Source organism: Glossina fuscipes, unplaced genomic scaffold, assembly GCF_014805625.2.
Source record: "Glossina fuscipes isolate IAEA_lab_2018 unplaced genomic scaffold, Yale_Gfus_2 90087, whole genome shotgun sequence".
Lineage (NCBI taxonomy): Eukaryota > Metazoa > Arthropoda > Insecta > Diptera > Glossinidae > Glossina > Glossina fuscipes.
In genome coordinates, this window is record NW_024004976.1 from 8,224 (window position 1) to 26,301 (window position 18,078).

General features: G+C 33.5%; 1 protein-coding gene across 1 annotated transcript; it reads right to left on the reverse strand.

Moving 5' to 3' along the window:
- Positions 1–12,804: 12,804 nt before the first annotated feature.
- LOC119644109 (serine proteinase stubble-like) lies at positions 12,805–15,700 on the reverse strand. The gene is made up of 4 exons (XM_038043635.1): positions 15,442–15,700; positions 14,526–15,384; positions 14,282–14,386; positions 12,805–13,340 (listed from the first exon to the last, which is right to left on the reverse strand). Exons 1-4 carry the CDS (start codon positions 15,676–15,678, stop codon positions 12,805–12,807), a joined length of 1,737 nt encoding a protein of 578 aa, XP_037899563.1. The 5' UTR covers positions 15,679–15,700.
- Between the last annotated feature and the right edge of the window lie 2,378 nt (positions 15,701–18,078).

The window sequence follows — 18,078 nt, forward strand, 5'->3', positions numbered from 1 at the left end:
TGCTGAATAAAACCAAAATTTTAAGATGCAACGGATGCTGAGACGTCTTTGTGTATATCTGTGTATGTTTTTAAGTAGGTTTTTAATGAATTTCGATTTTCATACTAAGTGTCACTTAAAACTTAGGAGGATATGACTTTTAAAACCATTCGTCTTAAAGCCTATTTTGCGATTATCATTGTATTTCAATTATAAATAAGTGAAGACATAATAGTCACACGCACAAGTTCGATCATGAAATGTTTTACACATCTTCGTTTAAAACAATTCTTCATTTATTTTTTTATTGTTTTTTCATTCAATCGCCATGTCCATACCATGTCATGGTTCGCGTGTTTAAATCTCAGCGCGATAGAGTTTACCTTGTTTTGCCGCCACCTCCACATCTCTTTCCCTTTCTTCATCTGTTCGGAGCATTATCCGGTTACAAGGACATTATTCCCCTCGGTGAAAAAAAAAAAGATATTCATTTATTTTGTTCTTCTTTCGAAAGGTTAAGCTGATATGGGAGAGGTCAGAAATGTGAACTGACACAGTCCCAGTTTATTAAAATTATCTCTCAAGCCAAACATTTTATTAGTGGTCACTCTTTTTCGTTATACTGTCTGTGTTGGCAGATGAATTTTGATGTGAGATGAGACCAACATAATTCAAATTTGGTGAAATTGAGATTAGGTGTTAGGTCTACTGTTATGAATCAATTCTCATCATGAAATTTTATAAATTAGATTTCGTTGCCATAGAGGCAGTTACTTTTTGTAGGATCCGTTATATGACAGGAATTGCAAAAAGTTGTCTCATCCGATCCAAATTTTTCACAACAATTCAAAATGTCGAAATACTGTTACTCAGCCAGTTTTGTCGCGAAATTCTCAAAATTATTAGATATTTTCATGCGACTACTTTTCAAAATGAAAAGTTACAAAATGGGATGGTCAAGAAGATAGGGCTAATCCGTAATCGAAAACAACTCACTGCACCAAATTTCATCAAAATATCTGAAAAGCTGGGACTTGTAGGTTGAGGGCAAAAATTCTATTGGCCGACATCACACGAACAGAAGGATAGACATGGTATATAAGAGTTGGTAGATCTATCTTAAGACTTTCAAGGTGTTACGTAGACTTACGTTTTGCGATTTTAATTAAGAATCACAAACGATAAGTAACAAAGTAAAGATGATAAAGACTATGAAGGAGTGAGAGTAAAAACAAGGAAAGTTGCAAACATTGAAAATATTCGTAATAAAGTGAAATTTACGAAACTAGTAACAATAACAGTAAGTTACTTGCTCGACATAAAGATTATTCTGTGGATAGATAAGTCGAGTTAACAAAGTAAAAACTATTTATTCTAAACACTTTGTCTATTACTAGGCATACATGTGGAACTAAAAGTTTACTGAGTTTTATTTCTCACATATTTGTGTTTATTTAAGTTTTTATTCTTCGGTTCTTGAATATAATTTCCATAAAGAGGAAAACAAAAAAAAAAAAAAGAAAAATCTAGATTTATAACTAAAGAGAGAGAGAGAAAAAAAAAAAAATTTTTATAAAAAAAATTTCGCCATAAAGCTTTTTACATGAAATATATTTCTATGCGAACGTCAAGCACCCAGAAAGTCTATCTAAATGAATGAGAAATTTATCCAGTACCAGTGGTGGCCGGCCATATATACATATATATATATACATATATACATATGTGTACGCTGTTAATGTCCATGCGATGTAAGTAGTGAAGCGAGTAGAAGAGTAGAGGAGTAGAAGAGCAGGGGAACAGGGAGAGATTTTCTTTTTGTCTGACAAACAAATTCAACGAATATTTCGTGCAAACAAACAACTTCAGCTAAGCGAAAGTTTTATTTCGGAAAGCGCTAACGGGGTGAAGCTCGCTCTTTCACAAAACGGTACTTGTGTTTCGATTTTTAAAATTTTTCACGCTGAGCCTCTGCTATATATTCAAAACCGTGAAGAAGTAGAAAAATTTTTGCCCCCATTAACGAAACAACAACAACAGGAAAAAACAAAAAAAAAAAAAAAACAAAACAAACGAAATACAAATAATAAAAAAAAAAAAAAAAAAAGAATAAAAAGAAAAACTAACTAATGCCACATTTTTAGCTCATCAGCAGCACGGCGGTTATTCTTCTTTTCTTTTTTTTTTTTTGTTTTTTTTTCTTCTTATTTAGCTAGACCATGCGTCCAGTACGACGAGCTAAAAGTTTACTGAGCTCCATAGCTGGCTGGTCAACTCTGCCGCCACAGAGTGCACAGACCGTTTGAAATACATATAAAGTTTTTTTCTTTTACTTTTGCATTTGATAAATTGGCATTTGGTTGCCATGTGTATGTATATGTTTGATATATAGAAAATAAAATAAGAAAATTTCCCTTTTTTTTCGCGCGGGGAGAAAACGGCAAATAAACTAACAAAAAAGAGCAAAAAAATATCATACGAACATTCTGTATGCGGTTATGAGTGTGTGTGTGTGTGTGTGTGTGTGTGTGTGTGTGTGTGTTCGTGTGCATTCTATGCCGCAACTGACTTTGGATAACGCGCGTACAATAATATTTTTGCGAATATTGTCAAAAGTTCGTAGCTCGGTTCCCTCTGTTTTGATAACCCAACCCCTTGCACTCTTTCACGATTCCTTCATACGTTACCTCATAAGCTGGTTTTATCGTAACTGCTCGACGATTCTTTTTAGCGGGTGTTATTTTCTATTTCCACTTTTTTGTATTTTTTTTTTTATTTTTTTTATTTTTCATTTTTCTATTTTTCATTTTTTAATGATGTTGTATTTGTATTTTTCCGTTCATTTGTATTAACATATGAGATGAGTAAGTTGGTGTACAGTGTGCACCCACTTTTTATAAATGTTTCTTTGCTGATGCTGCTCTTTTATCAATGGTGTCTAACTAAATTGAAATGATTATCGTTTGGTCACTTGATATGTGAAAAAAGAGTCATTTTATAACGACGCGAGTTCGGTCCCCCAAACCAATGCCTCAACTTTCAAACGTGAAGCATAAGTAAATAGAAAGTTGACAACGTTCGGGAAGAGAAAGAGGGCGGCGAGTGCTTTTATAGATGGGGAGTTTACATATAAAAGCAATAGAATACTGAAACCATAATTTCGAATTTTGCAGCAATTCGTGGAACTACGAACTAAAATAATTCCGCCGCATCGTAACATTATGCCAAAGCAGTTATATATATAAAAAAAAAAAAAAAAAAATGTGAAGAACAAACAAAGCATGGACAAGAACTAAGCAGTCCAGTTTTATTTAAGTCATTCGCATTTAAGTTATCTTAAGTTATTAAGAAGAAATTGGTCTTAAGGATGTTTTGCGGTCTAGCTTTTAGATTTGGCCTTGGTTTGATTAAGGTCGTACACCACAGCAACTTTTTAAAAAAAATAATTTTTTTTGCTTAACATATGCTTTGGAACTTCTAGAATAATTCCTTGCAATTTTGACCTTTTTCCGGAAGAAACTACTCACGTACTACGACTCAGTTTAATTTTCTACTTGTTGAATTCCAGCTTTTCTAATACACAAACAGATCTCTTCAGAAGGTAGTTATTTTCATTTAAAACTATTTCCAAACAAAAACGTTTTACGGCAGTTTCGCGAAGACAACCGTTGGAGGGATATGAAGTTGGGAGCGATTTGAAAGCTTTCGGTTATGAGTTCGGGTTCAAATTGTTGACTTTCTTGCTGTCTTCTCCATCATTTCGGAACACGCGAAACATATAAAATCTGCGATTATCTCTTTGACGGACGTGCTAGAATAGCCAGCTTCGAAAAACATTTGAACTTGGAAGGACGCGTCTATGGTTCCGTAATCGCAGAAACATTTGTAGAATACATGCCAAAACTTTAGATATTTTTGTATCGGAACACACTTTTTGAAATCGTCAAGCGGCATAATTCAAACAATTTTCATTTGAATTTTTTGTTGCATCCTTAAAACAACATTCTCGAGCGAAGTACGTAATAAGTGAATTTAAATATTTTTTATTAATAGAAGGGTGCGTTTTTTTTGCCAATTAAATAAATATCAATATTTTCATATATACATGTGTATATATATAAATTTCTAATTTCATTAGTTATAGAAATGCAGATTAAATGATTTTTTTTTTTTTTTTTTTTTTGATTCAAGCTTGAATCAGTTCTGCTGTTTGCCCTGTTGAGCTAACGATATCTCGAGAGAAAGGCTGTGGTGTTGCCATTTTTTAATACAATTTAAAAATAATTCTTTTTTCTTATACTTAAAGGTATGCTTAACAACCTTCTTTAATATCATTTTCTTTCATCCAAAAAAATTGCTACAAAATTTTCATTTTTAGTCTGTTACAGTAATTTACCTCTTTAACAGGCCTACCTCACCTTGTCTATCATGAAAGCAAACGGTAGACCAATGGCCAATATCCAATTTATTTTCCTACTTGTCGAAAAGGTAATAGTTCTTAAGAAGCTACTGCTTGGCACCAGCGATATTAGCTTCAACTGATTAATTTCTAAGATTTTATCTAAAGGCCTAAGCCCAGCAATCTTGTTAATATTTCTTTCAATTCTTTTTTCTCCAAACGCACAAATTATAGAAATCAATAAAATATTATCTCAGTAGTACTGAAAGTTATCGATAGAAGAAGGATGCTATCTATTTTCGTATTCGAGGTTACTTTGATTATTCTCTGCTGTGCACATGTTTGTAGGCTTTCATTTTTATACACATCAATGAAGGAAAAAGAGGTATATTCACTTTGTCAAAATATTTGTAACGACCAGAGCGAAGCTTCGGAGACCTTACAAAGTATATATATATTCTTAACTAGCATGAAATTCTGAATTGTTTTAATCTGTCCGTCTTGCTGCCTGTCCGTCCGTATAATGTCTGCTGTAAAGACTCTCTTGGCCGTTGTCGACTTTAAACTCGGCAGAAACATTATAAGTTCTTGCAGGCAGGTTAGTATTGAAAATGGGCCAAATCGGTCGAAGGACACGTCCGCAGTACCACGTAAATTGAGAATACCTCCGTTTTTTTCAAACGAATAAAAATTAATTTTCTGCTCGCTACAGCATATAAATACACAAAAATGTGATAGTACGTTCTATGGGATTCTATACGAAAAAATTGACCACGCCTACCCCATATTATATATATATAAAAATTTAATTTCTAATCCGCAGAAGCAAGCTTCAAACACCCAATAAAGTAGAGAAATTCTTGGAAAGATTCGAATTTGGAATGCATCTGTCCGTCTGTCCATTTACGTAATAACGGTGGTGAACATTCTGGCGATTGCAAAAGTAAAGATATCGCTTGCTAATTTGTACAATAATTTGGAAGTGATCTAAACTTTTCAAAAGACGTACCCATATACAACGCCCATGCATCTATGCTACAAAAATATTTCTTTTGAAAATAACAAAAATCAGCCTCACTCACATCATATCATAGAACATAAAAGTTTAGTTTTTTATTTTTTTTTTGTTTTTTTTTTTAGGATAATCGTGATCGGTCCAACATATTCAGTCATAATTGTTTAAATTCTCAACTTTTTAAAGTCTCAAAAGACCGGGAAGCACTTTAGATTTCAACTTCTAAACTTAATTTTTACATCTGTGGCAATCGAACGAAAAAGAGAACATTCACTGGCTATCGTTCTTGAATATTAGATAGATAAGATAGAAAAAAAACCGAGTATAACTAACTATATGAAGTTCTTTGTATAATAAAAAATCATAGAAAATATCTGAATTTTCCCAAGGGATTTTTAAAAGTTCAAATAATTGAACGGAGTCTCCTGCTATAGTATTAAGGTGGCTTGTAAGCCAACATCTTTACCAGGAAGGATCTTATAGAACTAATATTCATTTCAGAAGGAGATGAGATAAATGATATCATGACTCTCGAGGAACGTGATCTCAGTTAACTCTGAAATTGAGTATGAAATGATTATCTTACATGAAATGAACCCCATCGATAGAAGTTTTTAAATCTCAAATAAAACTTAAAAAGGTTTACAATGATTTACTTAAGGGATTACATGAGTTTTAAAAGGTAAACAAAGCATATTTTCCGGAATTTCTTTAAATATGTGATAAAGTAGAAATCTTTAAGCGTATGGAAGGGTAATAATTGAAATTTTTTTTTTTTAAAGCTATGAGAATGTATGCTGCTAGGGTTAAAGATATGGACAAATAGACAAAGATATGTGATTAGATCGATTAAAAATTTGATATTGTTCAAGGGTGCACATAAGTTGAAACCTTCCCGAGCTTCACGTAGAAGTCAAGCGCTTTTAGAAAAAAAATGTGCGAAGTCTTCGTATTTACTGACTGCAGAAACATGAGTTTGAGGGGAGACCTGTTAAAGTTTGAAGTAATATGCGTAGATAAAGATTTGCTAAGGCTCTTTGGAGTTGTTAGAGTTTTAGCCACATTCAGCTAAAACTTTATGAAAAATATTTGTTAACTTTGCTGTATAAGAAAACATAATGAAAATTAAGAACGCCTTCCTTAGAATAGCGAAATAGTGAACATGTCAGTCCATAGCACCGCATGTCGAAAGTGGTCGTGTTTTGTTGATCGGTTCTTAGTCAAAGCAATTGGGACACATTGTACATTGCACATCTCTTGGAAGCGTATTTTTAACAAAGCCGCTTAACAGAAGCACCTTTTCGAGGCTCAATGAAGATTTTATCATAACAAAAAATATTGATGACATGATAAAAGCAATCATTTTACTATGCTATATAACTTTCCGTCATTTATTAAGGCCATAATCTCTGGATTACAAGGGATAAATTTTGTGTCGCACTATGTCTATCTAGAGGTAAATATAACTTAATTGCAAATTGTTGTTTTTTTTTATTTTTTTATTTTTTAGCTTAAATCTTTTTCATTTCCTTAATTTATATTTACGTAAAAAAAAAATGTAATTTCGTTAAAAACTTAAAAAAGAAAATAAAAAAAGCGACAAACAAAAACAACAACAACAACTATAATATAAACCGCTTGGTACCTATTTGACTAAAGCCGAACAATCAACCGAACCACAAGAGTCACCTCCGTTTCAAGCAGTCACAGAGAAGGTAATAAACGTTTATCAAAGAAAAGCAAAAAAAATATATAAAAAAAAAAAAAGCAAAAAAAAAAAAAAAAAAAACGGACAACAACTAAAACAAAGTACTCTTCAATCTATGAATGCGGTGCTACTTTCAACATTAAAAATAAAAAAAAAAATCATGTTTTCTTTTCCATCTGCTGGTTTTCTTTTTTGTTTTTGTTATTTCATTTCGTTTTTTTATTATATTTTAATTTTAAGACTAATTTCATTTATTTATTTATTTATATTTTTTGTTTTTTTTTTTTTTTTATTTCTTGCGAAATTTTTTATTATACAGTAAACTCAGTAACATTTATTTATATTTGTTTATGTTGCCGTTATTATTATTGCTGTTGTTGTTGTTGTTGTTGTTGTTACTTGGCTGTTGGTGCTGCTTTCCATTGTAGCGAATATATAAAAAATTAAACTTTATTTCGCCATTTTTAATTTCCTACTCCTCGGTGAGTGTTTGTCGTAAACACTCGCCAAAGGACAATAACTAACATGACCAGAACAGTACGTGAATACACCTATACACACACACACACATATATATATATATATATATATATTTAGAGACCTACATGCACATACATTCGTATTTATTTTTGATAAAGTGTGCCTGTATGAGTCTGTATGTGTGTGTGTGTGTGTGTGTGTGTGTGTAGATATGCTTAAAACGTTTTATGTTATGAATTTTTTTTTTTTATTTATTTATTTTCTTTTTTTTTGTCTCAATCCCGTGCTCTTCGTTCTTCGCGGCAGCCGTACATCCTCGCGTCCAATGCTTGTCTAAAAAGTCAAAGCTAATAAAACTGTAAAATGTAATAAAAATTAAAAAGAAATAAAAACGAATTTAATTCTAACGAGTCTACTCTTTGCATACATATAAGTATCGTATCTATGTATGCATATGTTTATGTTATTCTTCTAGTTGTGTTCGTTAGTGTTTATATATGTATGTAATTGTGTTCTTGTAGTTATTCTCGACTTGACGATGTTTTATTGTATACGACTGGGATCAAGCAAAGTATCCAAAAAGAATCGCCGTGCGGCCATAGTGACTATGACTAGCAATCACGCTTTGGTACTTTGATATCATATATGTTCGCCTCGCGCGTTGGGGGGGCGCCTACGTCTTTACGTGTATGCCTGGATTTTAGTACCTTGTTTTTTCTTTTCTCTTCTCTTCTTTCTTTTTTTTTTTTTTTGCTATTATTATTATTATTTTTATATTTTTTTTTTATTACTTTTTTTAGTCTCATCGCTGAGTATTTACGCGTTAAATGAACGGTTTTATTTGAAAAAAAAAAAAAAAAAAAATTTTTTTTCTATAAAGACAATTAAGCAAATCTAAGGACTTTGTATTCTCCTCTATGCACACGCATACGACTATGCACACATATACCTATAGATGGTATAGAATATAAAAAAAAAGTGTTTGGGATTTAAGTTTGATAAACTTACTAAAAATTGAATTAAAACTTAAAAAGAACTCAATGAAATTAACATGCAAAGAAGAAAAACCGTGAATAGTCTGTGTATGGCTTAAAGCGAATTTTGAATTTTCTCCAGTGTAGGTTAACAATATTCCTTGCGCAGCATTAAAAAAGTACATGAAAAAAGTGCGAATACATTAAATATACACTAGGATTTGTTTTTTTAAAAAGCGGTCGTCAAGGTATAGTGGAACTCAAGTCAATGTGGGACTCACGTTTACTAAAACCCGCATACGTGTCTCGCCCTATTTCTCGCGCAACTATCGCTACTTAGTACATCGGGAGAATTGTCTGAGCCTTGGCTCAACTCTTAGAAAGATTTCTTTTCTCTTAGTTTAAGCGTTCATTTTACTTAACCCTTGTGTTCGAGTCCAATTTTCTGAGTAGCACAGCAACGACATTACTGGATTATCCTATGTCTGATTTTAAAGTATTCCCTGTAGTTGCGGAAAATGCTTAACTCAATGTATTTCGATGTATTTTCCAGTTTGTAAAACAATTGCAACTTGTAAGCTTGTAATGCTCAGTACATTATGAAATTTTCACAAATTTCGCCTGAAGATAAGTGTCATCTGAAAATCATATAGACTCCCCATCTATTTCCCATCTATATGGCATCCTACGAACTTATTGAGTCATGTGCAACATAGTTTTCTTATCTAAAGAAATGTACTTTCCACGTTTAATGCAACCATTCATCGGGCCATATTTTCACACCTTCGCATAGAGCCTTGAGTGGGCGGGCGCGACGCCTGGACTAGCACTTCCTGCTTGACTCTTTTGAACGTATCGCAAACCAATTTTGCACTATGTGATGAAACATTATCTAGGAAGAAAGATCTCGGGTTAATTTTTCCTGAAATATCACAGAGATGACCGTTAAAAACCTAATAATATTAATAAAATATTCTAGAAAGGATTCATGAGTTCGGTTTCTTGAGATGATTTCAACATTTTTATAACTTAACGTAAAAGTTATGGAACGTTATACTACATTATTAATGAGAATAAAGAAGTTAAATCTAGCCGCCTAACCGAGAAACAAATTCTGTTGAATACCGAAAAGACTGAAAAACCTCACACATATAGTAAACGGTAATCTTAGAGAATGTTCAGAAGATCTCTATAAAAACTGGATAGTTATAGGGCGAAGCAAGCGTAGTGTTTCATGTTTCTTTGCTCATTGCCTCCCAATTAACTCGAATACTCGATAACTCGATAATAATAAATCGATATACTCGAACTCGTGCAGACCGATGTACATTGCTTAAAGCATATATATCTTATTAAGCCGGCCCCTTTACGAGTTAGGTATTATTTGCTTGCATTGTAAATTAAAAAATTTAAGAAAAATATATAAAATTCCTTGTCTGCTATGCTGCACTGCATTAGATGCTCCGCTAAGCTTTGTTTTAGACAGGTTAAAAATCAATAAAGAGATATATTAAGTGCTTGCATTTATTTTGATCATTTTTTTCACTTGAAAAAGGAGTTTGTTGAGAAGAAATGGTCTGATATATACTGATCCAAATGGCAACATGGGCGATATCGTGTCGAAAGAACGATATTGGCTTGGCAGCGATCCAATTATCGACTCATTTTCGCGCTTCGTCTGCCTTTTGAAACTGCGTGCCAGCCAAGTCGTGCTGTATCGATCTGAACAAGTGATAATGAGAAGCCGCTATATGTGGTAAGTATGCGGGGAGCGGCAGAGCAATACATCTTTCAATTTGTTCAATTGACGTCGATAAAGATCTACAATAACAGTTTCATCCGATTTAACAGTACGCTACACCTTGCTGATCCCATGGCGCACAGCAAAACTCTATGGCCATGAATATTCCGCGTCTGTGTCGATGTAGATGGCTGTCCTGGCCCATGGCTTTTGGCGCTTAAGATTGTCGTAGTTGATCCACTTTTCATAGCCAGTCACAAAAAGGTTTTTTCTTTCGCGGTAAATGAAACGGTTCGAAATGCCATTTTCAGTTAATTCGTGTAGATCGTGCTGGTCGTTTCTACATCCGATTACGTATAATGCGGAAAAACATGGATTTTGAAGATGCACTTGTTGCATTTCATCAGCTGGATTTTCTCGCGATTTGTGGAGGTTTTACGCAACTGCGAGAATCTTAATCTCGTTGATGCCTTGTATGCTACAAATTGTTCTTGATTTCGACTTGCGCGCGATTCGTCGTATCTCGTTCTCCTTGATTCTTTTGAATGTGATCGTTATTCTTCCGATTTACTCATTTGTATGTTTCGTTGTCATTGAGTACGTCGACTTCGTGAACATCGTAGTCTTCGCGGCATTCTTCTCTTTTCCGGTTCAGCAATTTTCTCGCTCACTAACAACGTCAACTATTTATTTTCAAACTTAGCATTGACAACAAACCCACTTTGAACATTCATCTATTTATTTTTTTTAATCTGCCTGAGACGAAGCTCAGCGAATCAACCAGAGAATAAAAATGAATTTTATTACATTTAACTATTATTAAATTGTATATGGGGCTAATTCGGCAGAATCATCTAACGAAACTTAGTAATAATTAAATATTATGTAAAAATTTCACATCAATCGAATAAATGGTTTGATTGCTCTTACGTACAAAGCACATTCACTTTTCTATATAGATTACAATTATGGTACTATTAGAAGCTGCAAAAGCTGTCAGATAATGCAAATCCGTGCAGTCATTGCCATTCTTATACTCTACACCAGTTGTAAGGCAAAGGTACACCAAGTTGCGCAGATGTATACAATATCTGGAAGGGCTTGAAATAGACCTATCTTTCATTATATCGATCGTTTGCTTGTCCGTCTGTCCGGTCTTGCATTCAGTCTTCAGGTCTCAATTTTTGAGATATTTCGATGAATCACGGTACAAAGACACGTTTTGCTCCAAGAACATATGCTATTGAGAATGATTCGAATTGGACCACTTTTTCGATCCCTTTCCCATAAAACGCCTCACATTGAAAAGTCCTTATATAAATAACTGTATTAAACAAAGCGGCGTAGGGCATTTGATGGTGGATCCTGACCTCGTAAAATGTTTCTCGTTTAGATTACTTCTTAATAAATTTGTTATGCAGAGTCCATTCCCTATATATTTATGATTCAAGTTAAACGCTATTATTTACAACATAATAATAGGAGAATAAAATAAAATGATAAATATGCGATTGGACCCAAACAACGATTTCACATATAATCTGAGGGGAATCATAGAGAATCGTTGAGGTCATATTCCTTCTTCTAGGCACACCTTTTGAGATGATAAGAGTGATTTGAACGTGTAAGTAGGCAGATATTTATTTATCATAGTCATCTTTATATAGATATTGTTATGATCAAAAGCTAAGGTGATTTGGTCAATTATAATTGCATAGTCTTCATAATATTCAAATAAGTTTCCTTATTGATGGTTTGCCATGATGGAAAAAGCTTATTATGTACAACACCGCGTCAATAGAAGAACACTGTCAACAGGATCTTAATTTTGTAGCGATTTTGATGCGGTTTTTTTCTTGTCGTTTGCATAGATCCAAGTCGCATATCTGGTAATGAATCTTTTCGTGATGTCCTGTTCACAAATTATTTTCTTACAGACTACGTGAGAAAAAAATTTTATGGTTTCATAGGATCCACGTAATATGAATGCAAGACTTACCTTATGGGTTTCTCGATGCTTATTACATACAATACCTAACAAACAATTAACAAATTTAGTATGCCGACTCTTTTAAGTATAGCCAACGCTTTTTCATTCAATTTTTTTAAACATATTTCTACAGGAAATTTTCAGGAGACTTTTATAGAAAAAGTTTTAGTTTTGATTTTAAATTTACGAATTTTTTTTTTTTTTCAATTTTTTAACTTTCCTAACAAACAATATTTTTGTCTATTAAAAATAACTTTTTGTCAAATAACTTTTTTTCATGGAATTATTTTATTTTTTAAGCATTTTAAATGGAGGAAAATAATTTTTAAAAGCCTTAAAAGTTCGAAGACTGTCGTAGAAAGTTTAAAAATATCGCAAAAAGTTTTTAAAAAGCTTTGACTTTGCATTTTAGTAGGTAAGCAGATATTCTCCTTAATTAAGAGTAGAGATCGAATTGTCTACAGTGCTATCAATTCAGAATATCTTTAGATGACCAAAAAGGAGAAGAAGAAGAAAAGCTATGTAATGCAGAATATAATTTCCGGAGCTTTTGCTTTAATCCACGTCAAATAGGAGCGTATGCGTGTATTTATCGAAGGCTGTTGACCGCCACATGCGAAGCCGTAGCTGATCACACCAACGGTAAACAAACGACCCTCACTATCGCGCTGATAAAGAGCACCACCGGAGTCGTACTGGCAAGTATCGCGACCGGAAGTAAAAGTGCAAAAAATGTTGCGAGTTAGTGGAAGTGAAGTCAACTTTTCGCATTGGTTCCGTGGGATAACATCCAGCGTAGTCTTAAGTAAGAGGGAAGACTGTTGTCCGCCAAATGATGTTGTTCCCCAACCTGTTGCCATGACACGATCATTCGGCTCAGGTGCATTGAAGTGGAAGGGCAAGCAAGCCGGAGCCACACCATAATTGAATTCAATGCTAATTAAAGTTTTAAGTAAGGCTATGTCGTTAGAAACTGTGCTGGATGTAGATCTAAAATTTTCATGACTGATGATATTTTGAACTGCAAAGTAACGTGTGAAAGGTGTTTCGAAATCTGTGAAAGCGAAGAAAAGTAAATTTTATTAAAGTGAAAGAATGTAGCAGTGGTAACTAACTTGTATATTACGTATGGTTTATAGCTTTTCGGTTGCGATTATTATTTTACTTAACATCGGTCAATAATTTCCGGAATGAAGAAATCGATGCCATCTTTAGCAAAAAATTTGTATCACTTTTAAAAAGTAACACACACTAAAATTCAAGAAGGCTTGTCAAAATTTCAAATGGAGAGATTCATGGAGAGATTTTAATGACGAAGGAACTCTTCGAATGCAGTCAATTAAACATTGATGGAAACATATCGTTCAACCCAGTTTTACCTTGAACAATATTATTGCAAGCCTTTTTCGTTGAAAACGTGAACCAGTCGATAATTTACTGATTTTGAACGTGGCCATAAGGGCATAGTTGGTGTTGGACGCCCAAGGAAGATGGTTACCTCAGAAAGTATCGACAACATACTGAAAATTGTTCTCGATCTCAATGGAAGAAGTGCATGTCAGTGACTAGTGTGGAAAATCGTGTCTGGCTCCCAAGGACCAGGGAGCACGATGTGAGTCAAATGCTGAGGTCGTTGCGAAAACAGAAACATATTTTGAAGATCTTGACAAATTCTTCTATTAAAAGGCTATTGACAAAGCCTTGGACATATTGAACGGGAATGAAGTCCCGTTGATGACTGGACTTAACAGGTTTCGGCTTACTTTACTTTGTTTCTACTTTGGGATTCCATATCTCAATGTTTATGGATCAATTCTGGGCAGTCCCTGCTGCCAAACTGATCCATGATAAATTTAATAAGACTCGCTTTTTAAAAACAAATCATAATAAAGTTCTAATCTTTTCATTTACCAATCGAAAATTTTCTCCTCTTTATTGAGTTTCGTATCTCTAATATGGAGAAACTGTGAACGATTATTTTCTTACTATACACACCTGTTGACAAATTATGTTCTCCCACAACCACTTGCAGCAATTCTGCTTTATTGGTTTTTGGTGTTAAAAAGCAGTGAGCAGCTGATAGTAGATAATGTTGATGAACTATATATATATGGTGAAAATTCAATTCTTTCTATTACTCAGGTTTTTCTTTCTTTTACGTGTTCAGCAGTATATTTAGAAGATAGAAAATGAAAAAGAATAACAATAAAAAAAAACAAGAGTGGCAATGGAAACTTACTTATAGTTGCTCCACAAAAAATTTGCTTGTATTTTACGGTCATCACGCCGGCCATTGAAGGAAATTCATTGACACCCGTCTCACCATCCCAATCGTTATTTGTCTGCGAGGTGGTGGTCACTTTCACTACTGCTATTGAAGTTGCTGATGACCGACCGCATTCACATGTTGCCTCAATCGTTTCGATTAAGCATGAAAAAGAGCCGCCAATTTCTGCATGGTCTTGATGGCTGGTAAAGATTTTGCCGGCACGTTTAAAGGAAATCTTACAACGTCTCTGAGCACTTTTAACTTTTGAAGAAACACTTGTTGTTACGCTTGTTGCTTGTATTGGTTTTGTAAAAGTTTTTGTACCAATTTTGTTAGACAACAAGGCAATCACATAACCGAACAATGCTCGTTCATGGGCAAGCAATGGTTTTAAAAAAATCATTGAAATGTTAGCAAAGGCGAAGACGGTGCTTGTGTTGTTGCTGGCAGCTACTGTTGCACTTGAAGTTATTGTTGTTGTTCCTGCTATTTGTTTCCTCTTTCGTTCTTTCGTTACTCTTCTTTCACTTAGTCTCGGTTTAGTTAAAGTGCTTAAGCTACCACTTTTAGTGCCACTATCGGAAATTGTTATATCTTCATTTATTGCCATTGCTTGCCTGGCATACCTGTTGTTGTTGTTGTTATTGTTGTTATTGTTAGCGTTGTTCTTGTAGTCAACTGTTGAAATGTATGAAATTACAGCTTGATTGAGGAAACTTTTTCGTTTGATTTCACCCGAACCACAAAAATACTCTGACTCGGTTAACACCTCGTTGCCCTCAGCATTAAAATAGAAGATTTCCTGGCGACAATCGGTGACAGAAGGGGGCTGTAAAAACATATTTAAAGTAGATTTAAGAGGATCATTGGCATTTGCAATATCTACCAATTTCAGTCTCAGGTTACATTCCAGTTTAATTTGGTAGCCTGTTGGAGCTTTCAGCAGGTACCGGCAAGCACTGCGCGACAGATAGGGCTCGAGATGATAATTTGATGAGTTTATGTACAATTTTTCATTCGCCTTCAGATTAATTACATGATTGCAATTTTCAAATAATGCCTGAACCTTAATGAGCACATGTAAGAAATTGTAAACAATACTTAAATATCTAGTAGGCAGCATTAACTTGACAGTTCTTTCTTCGTTTGTTTAATAACTAAACTCGCAACTGTTGGGCTTTCTTGTACGCGTTTGAATTTAAACCAAACACCTTTTCATTGAAATCAACCGTTTAAATAGCGTTTACCAATACTGATGGGAAGTTACCTAGGAAACGTAAAAACAGTTATTCACCGTTAAATCTAAATAAGACGTTAGAAGAAAAAAAGGAAGTAAAGTCTTTCTAAGAAACAAAGTAACAAAGTAACTAAACGTCTCAAGTAGATAAGGGTTGATTTTCATTTACTTAGGTTTACTTTTTCCTCTTACTCTTTTTTCTTCCTTTGTTTGTTGAGACCACTTTACAAGATTTCAACTGTGCTGGAATGCAAACTTCTCTGTTTGTTTTACTGTTGATTCTAAATAAAGTGATAAATCACTTTACAATCATTGACTTGTTATGGCTGAATTGTACCTCCTAAGGCAATGCGAGTTATATTAAGATATATTTAAAAAATATTGTATTAATGATCAACTTTTCACACACTTAAGCTCCCGGGTAAATAAAATAATACTTTTCTCTCGCATAATTTGATGTTTGTTTAAGTTAAAGATAACGTTTAGTAAATTGGTTTAATTTGTTTATATATCAGGAAAAACTTTGAAATGAAGTCAATAAAGATTTCTCCCATTTTTGTAATTAAAACAACTAAGCCACGGGGCGTTTGTTGCGTTCTAGCAAATGATGTATCATGTTTGTTTGGGAAACACAATCGGAAGAATAAGTTAATGTTACAACAATAAAATATATTAATAGGTATATGTATCTATATCATAAACGAATTCATTTTTTAGTGTTTAAATAATTGTTTAACATAAATGAGAGAAAATAAAATCATCGCGATTTTGAGTTGATCACAGTTGATCACATCGAAGCCTCCAAACCAGTTACGTAGGGATTTTCCAAGCAATGAAAACTACATAGAGCTAAACTCCGTAAAGAGTTTTCATGAGTATGTGTTTCGATACCCACGACAGTCACAGTTCGTAATATTCTACTCTCGGATTATTGATTCAACACAGCAATGGCACAGCTCTAGCATTCATATTATCTATAATGGGGCAATGTCGCGCCCCTAGCCACACTGTTGCACATTTCACTGATCGCAAGGTTGCGCTCACAGGTATGTGAGACCTCTTTACTGGTCTATCACATAAGAAAAAAGTGCAAAAGAAGACGATTTCCCGATGACGATTTCCCCATGGATAGTTCCCGTCGTTGTTCACAAAAGTTGACTAGAGGAGGTAAATGAAACTTGAGCTTTCATAGCAGAATAAGTCATCCTTGAAAGATCTTGCCCTTTAAACAACATAAAGATATAGAAAAATATGTTTTTATTCGGCTTTTGGTTATCTCTTATTGGTATTTTCCTTTTCTTTGCTTTGGTGATATTTGGGCTTAGTTAGCGAAGTTAAATTAATTTATTTGATTCAATGGCTAGCAAAATTCAATAATAAATACCTTTATTGAGTATTTCAGCTAATTACGTTAGGCGAAATTTCACATACAATTTTCGAGAGTTAAGCCGAAGTAAACTTTTAGACATTCTATGCTGGTACGTACGGTTTGTTAGATGAGTTGATCGATTAGATTAAAAGACAAGGTAGCTGTTTGCTTTTCTAGTCAATTGATATTCCTTTCTTTTAATTGCATTAGAATTAGTTGTGCGTAGTTGTCGGGAATAGTTTTTTCAAAAAGGGAAACATTTTAGTTGCTATTATCTCGAAACTATGCCTCACTTTATAATATTCCATTAAGGCCAAAGTTATGCTTTGTTTTTCCCAGGGCATGTATTTTTAACAGTTTTTCCCAATTCTAATATTTTCCATAAGAAAAGTTTTTTTCTTTTTTTTTTTTTTTTTTAAATCCATTAACAAGCTTTCAATTTTTTTTTTTTTTTTTTTGGTATAGGATGGAGTATATATATAATGTATGCAGCATAAATTGATTTGAAACTTAGTAAAGAAATTATAGGAAAAATTCTACATGAGTATATAAAACGGAATAGAATTTTTAATTGAATCGCTTTTTTTTTTTTGGAATTGGATGTAAATTAAAAGAGAAAAATTTTTTATTTTTTGAAAATTTATATCATCAGTGAGTAGAAAACTCTTAGTGCAATATAATAAAAAAGCAGCAATTTAGCTAACCTATTTTGTTGTTGTTGATGCCTGGTGTTTTGGTTGTTTAGTTGTTTAGTTTGTTGTTTTTGTTATTTACTTTTTTTTTCAATTTTATCGCTGATGGTGCCATTAATGTACGAGTGAGTAAGACTTAGCCAACAGCAGCGGCATCAACGAACCAACTAATACCAATACTGCCTACCATGTACCATGTACCACGTACCTAGATGCAAATACGAA

Coding starts and splice junctions, on each gene's coding strand:
- LOC119644109 (XM_038043635.1), bottom strand. CDS start 15,678: ATGCTGCCTACTAGATATTTAAGTATTGTTTACAATTTCTTACATGTG. Junction 14,387..14,525: donor TTTTTGTGGAGCAACTATAA/GTAAGTTTCCAT, acceptor ATATATATATAG/TTCATCAACATTATCTACTA. Junction 13,341..14,281: donor AGAACATAATTTGTCAACAG/GTGTGTATAGTA, acceptor TCGCTTTCACAG/ATTTCGAAACACCTTTCACA.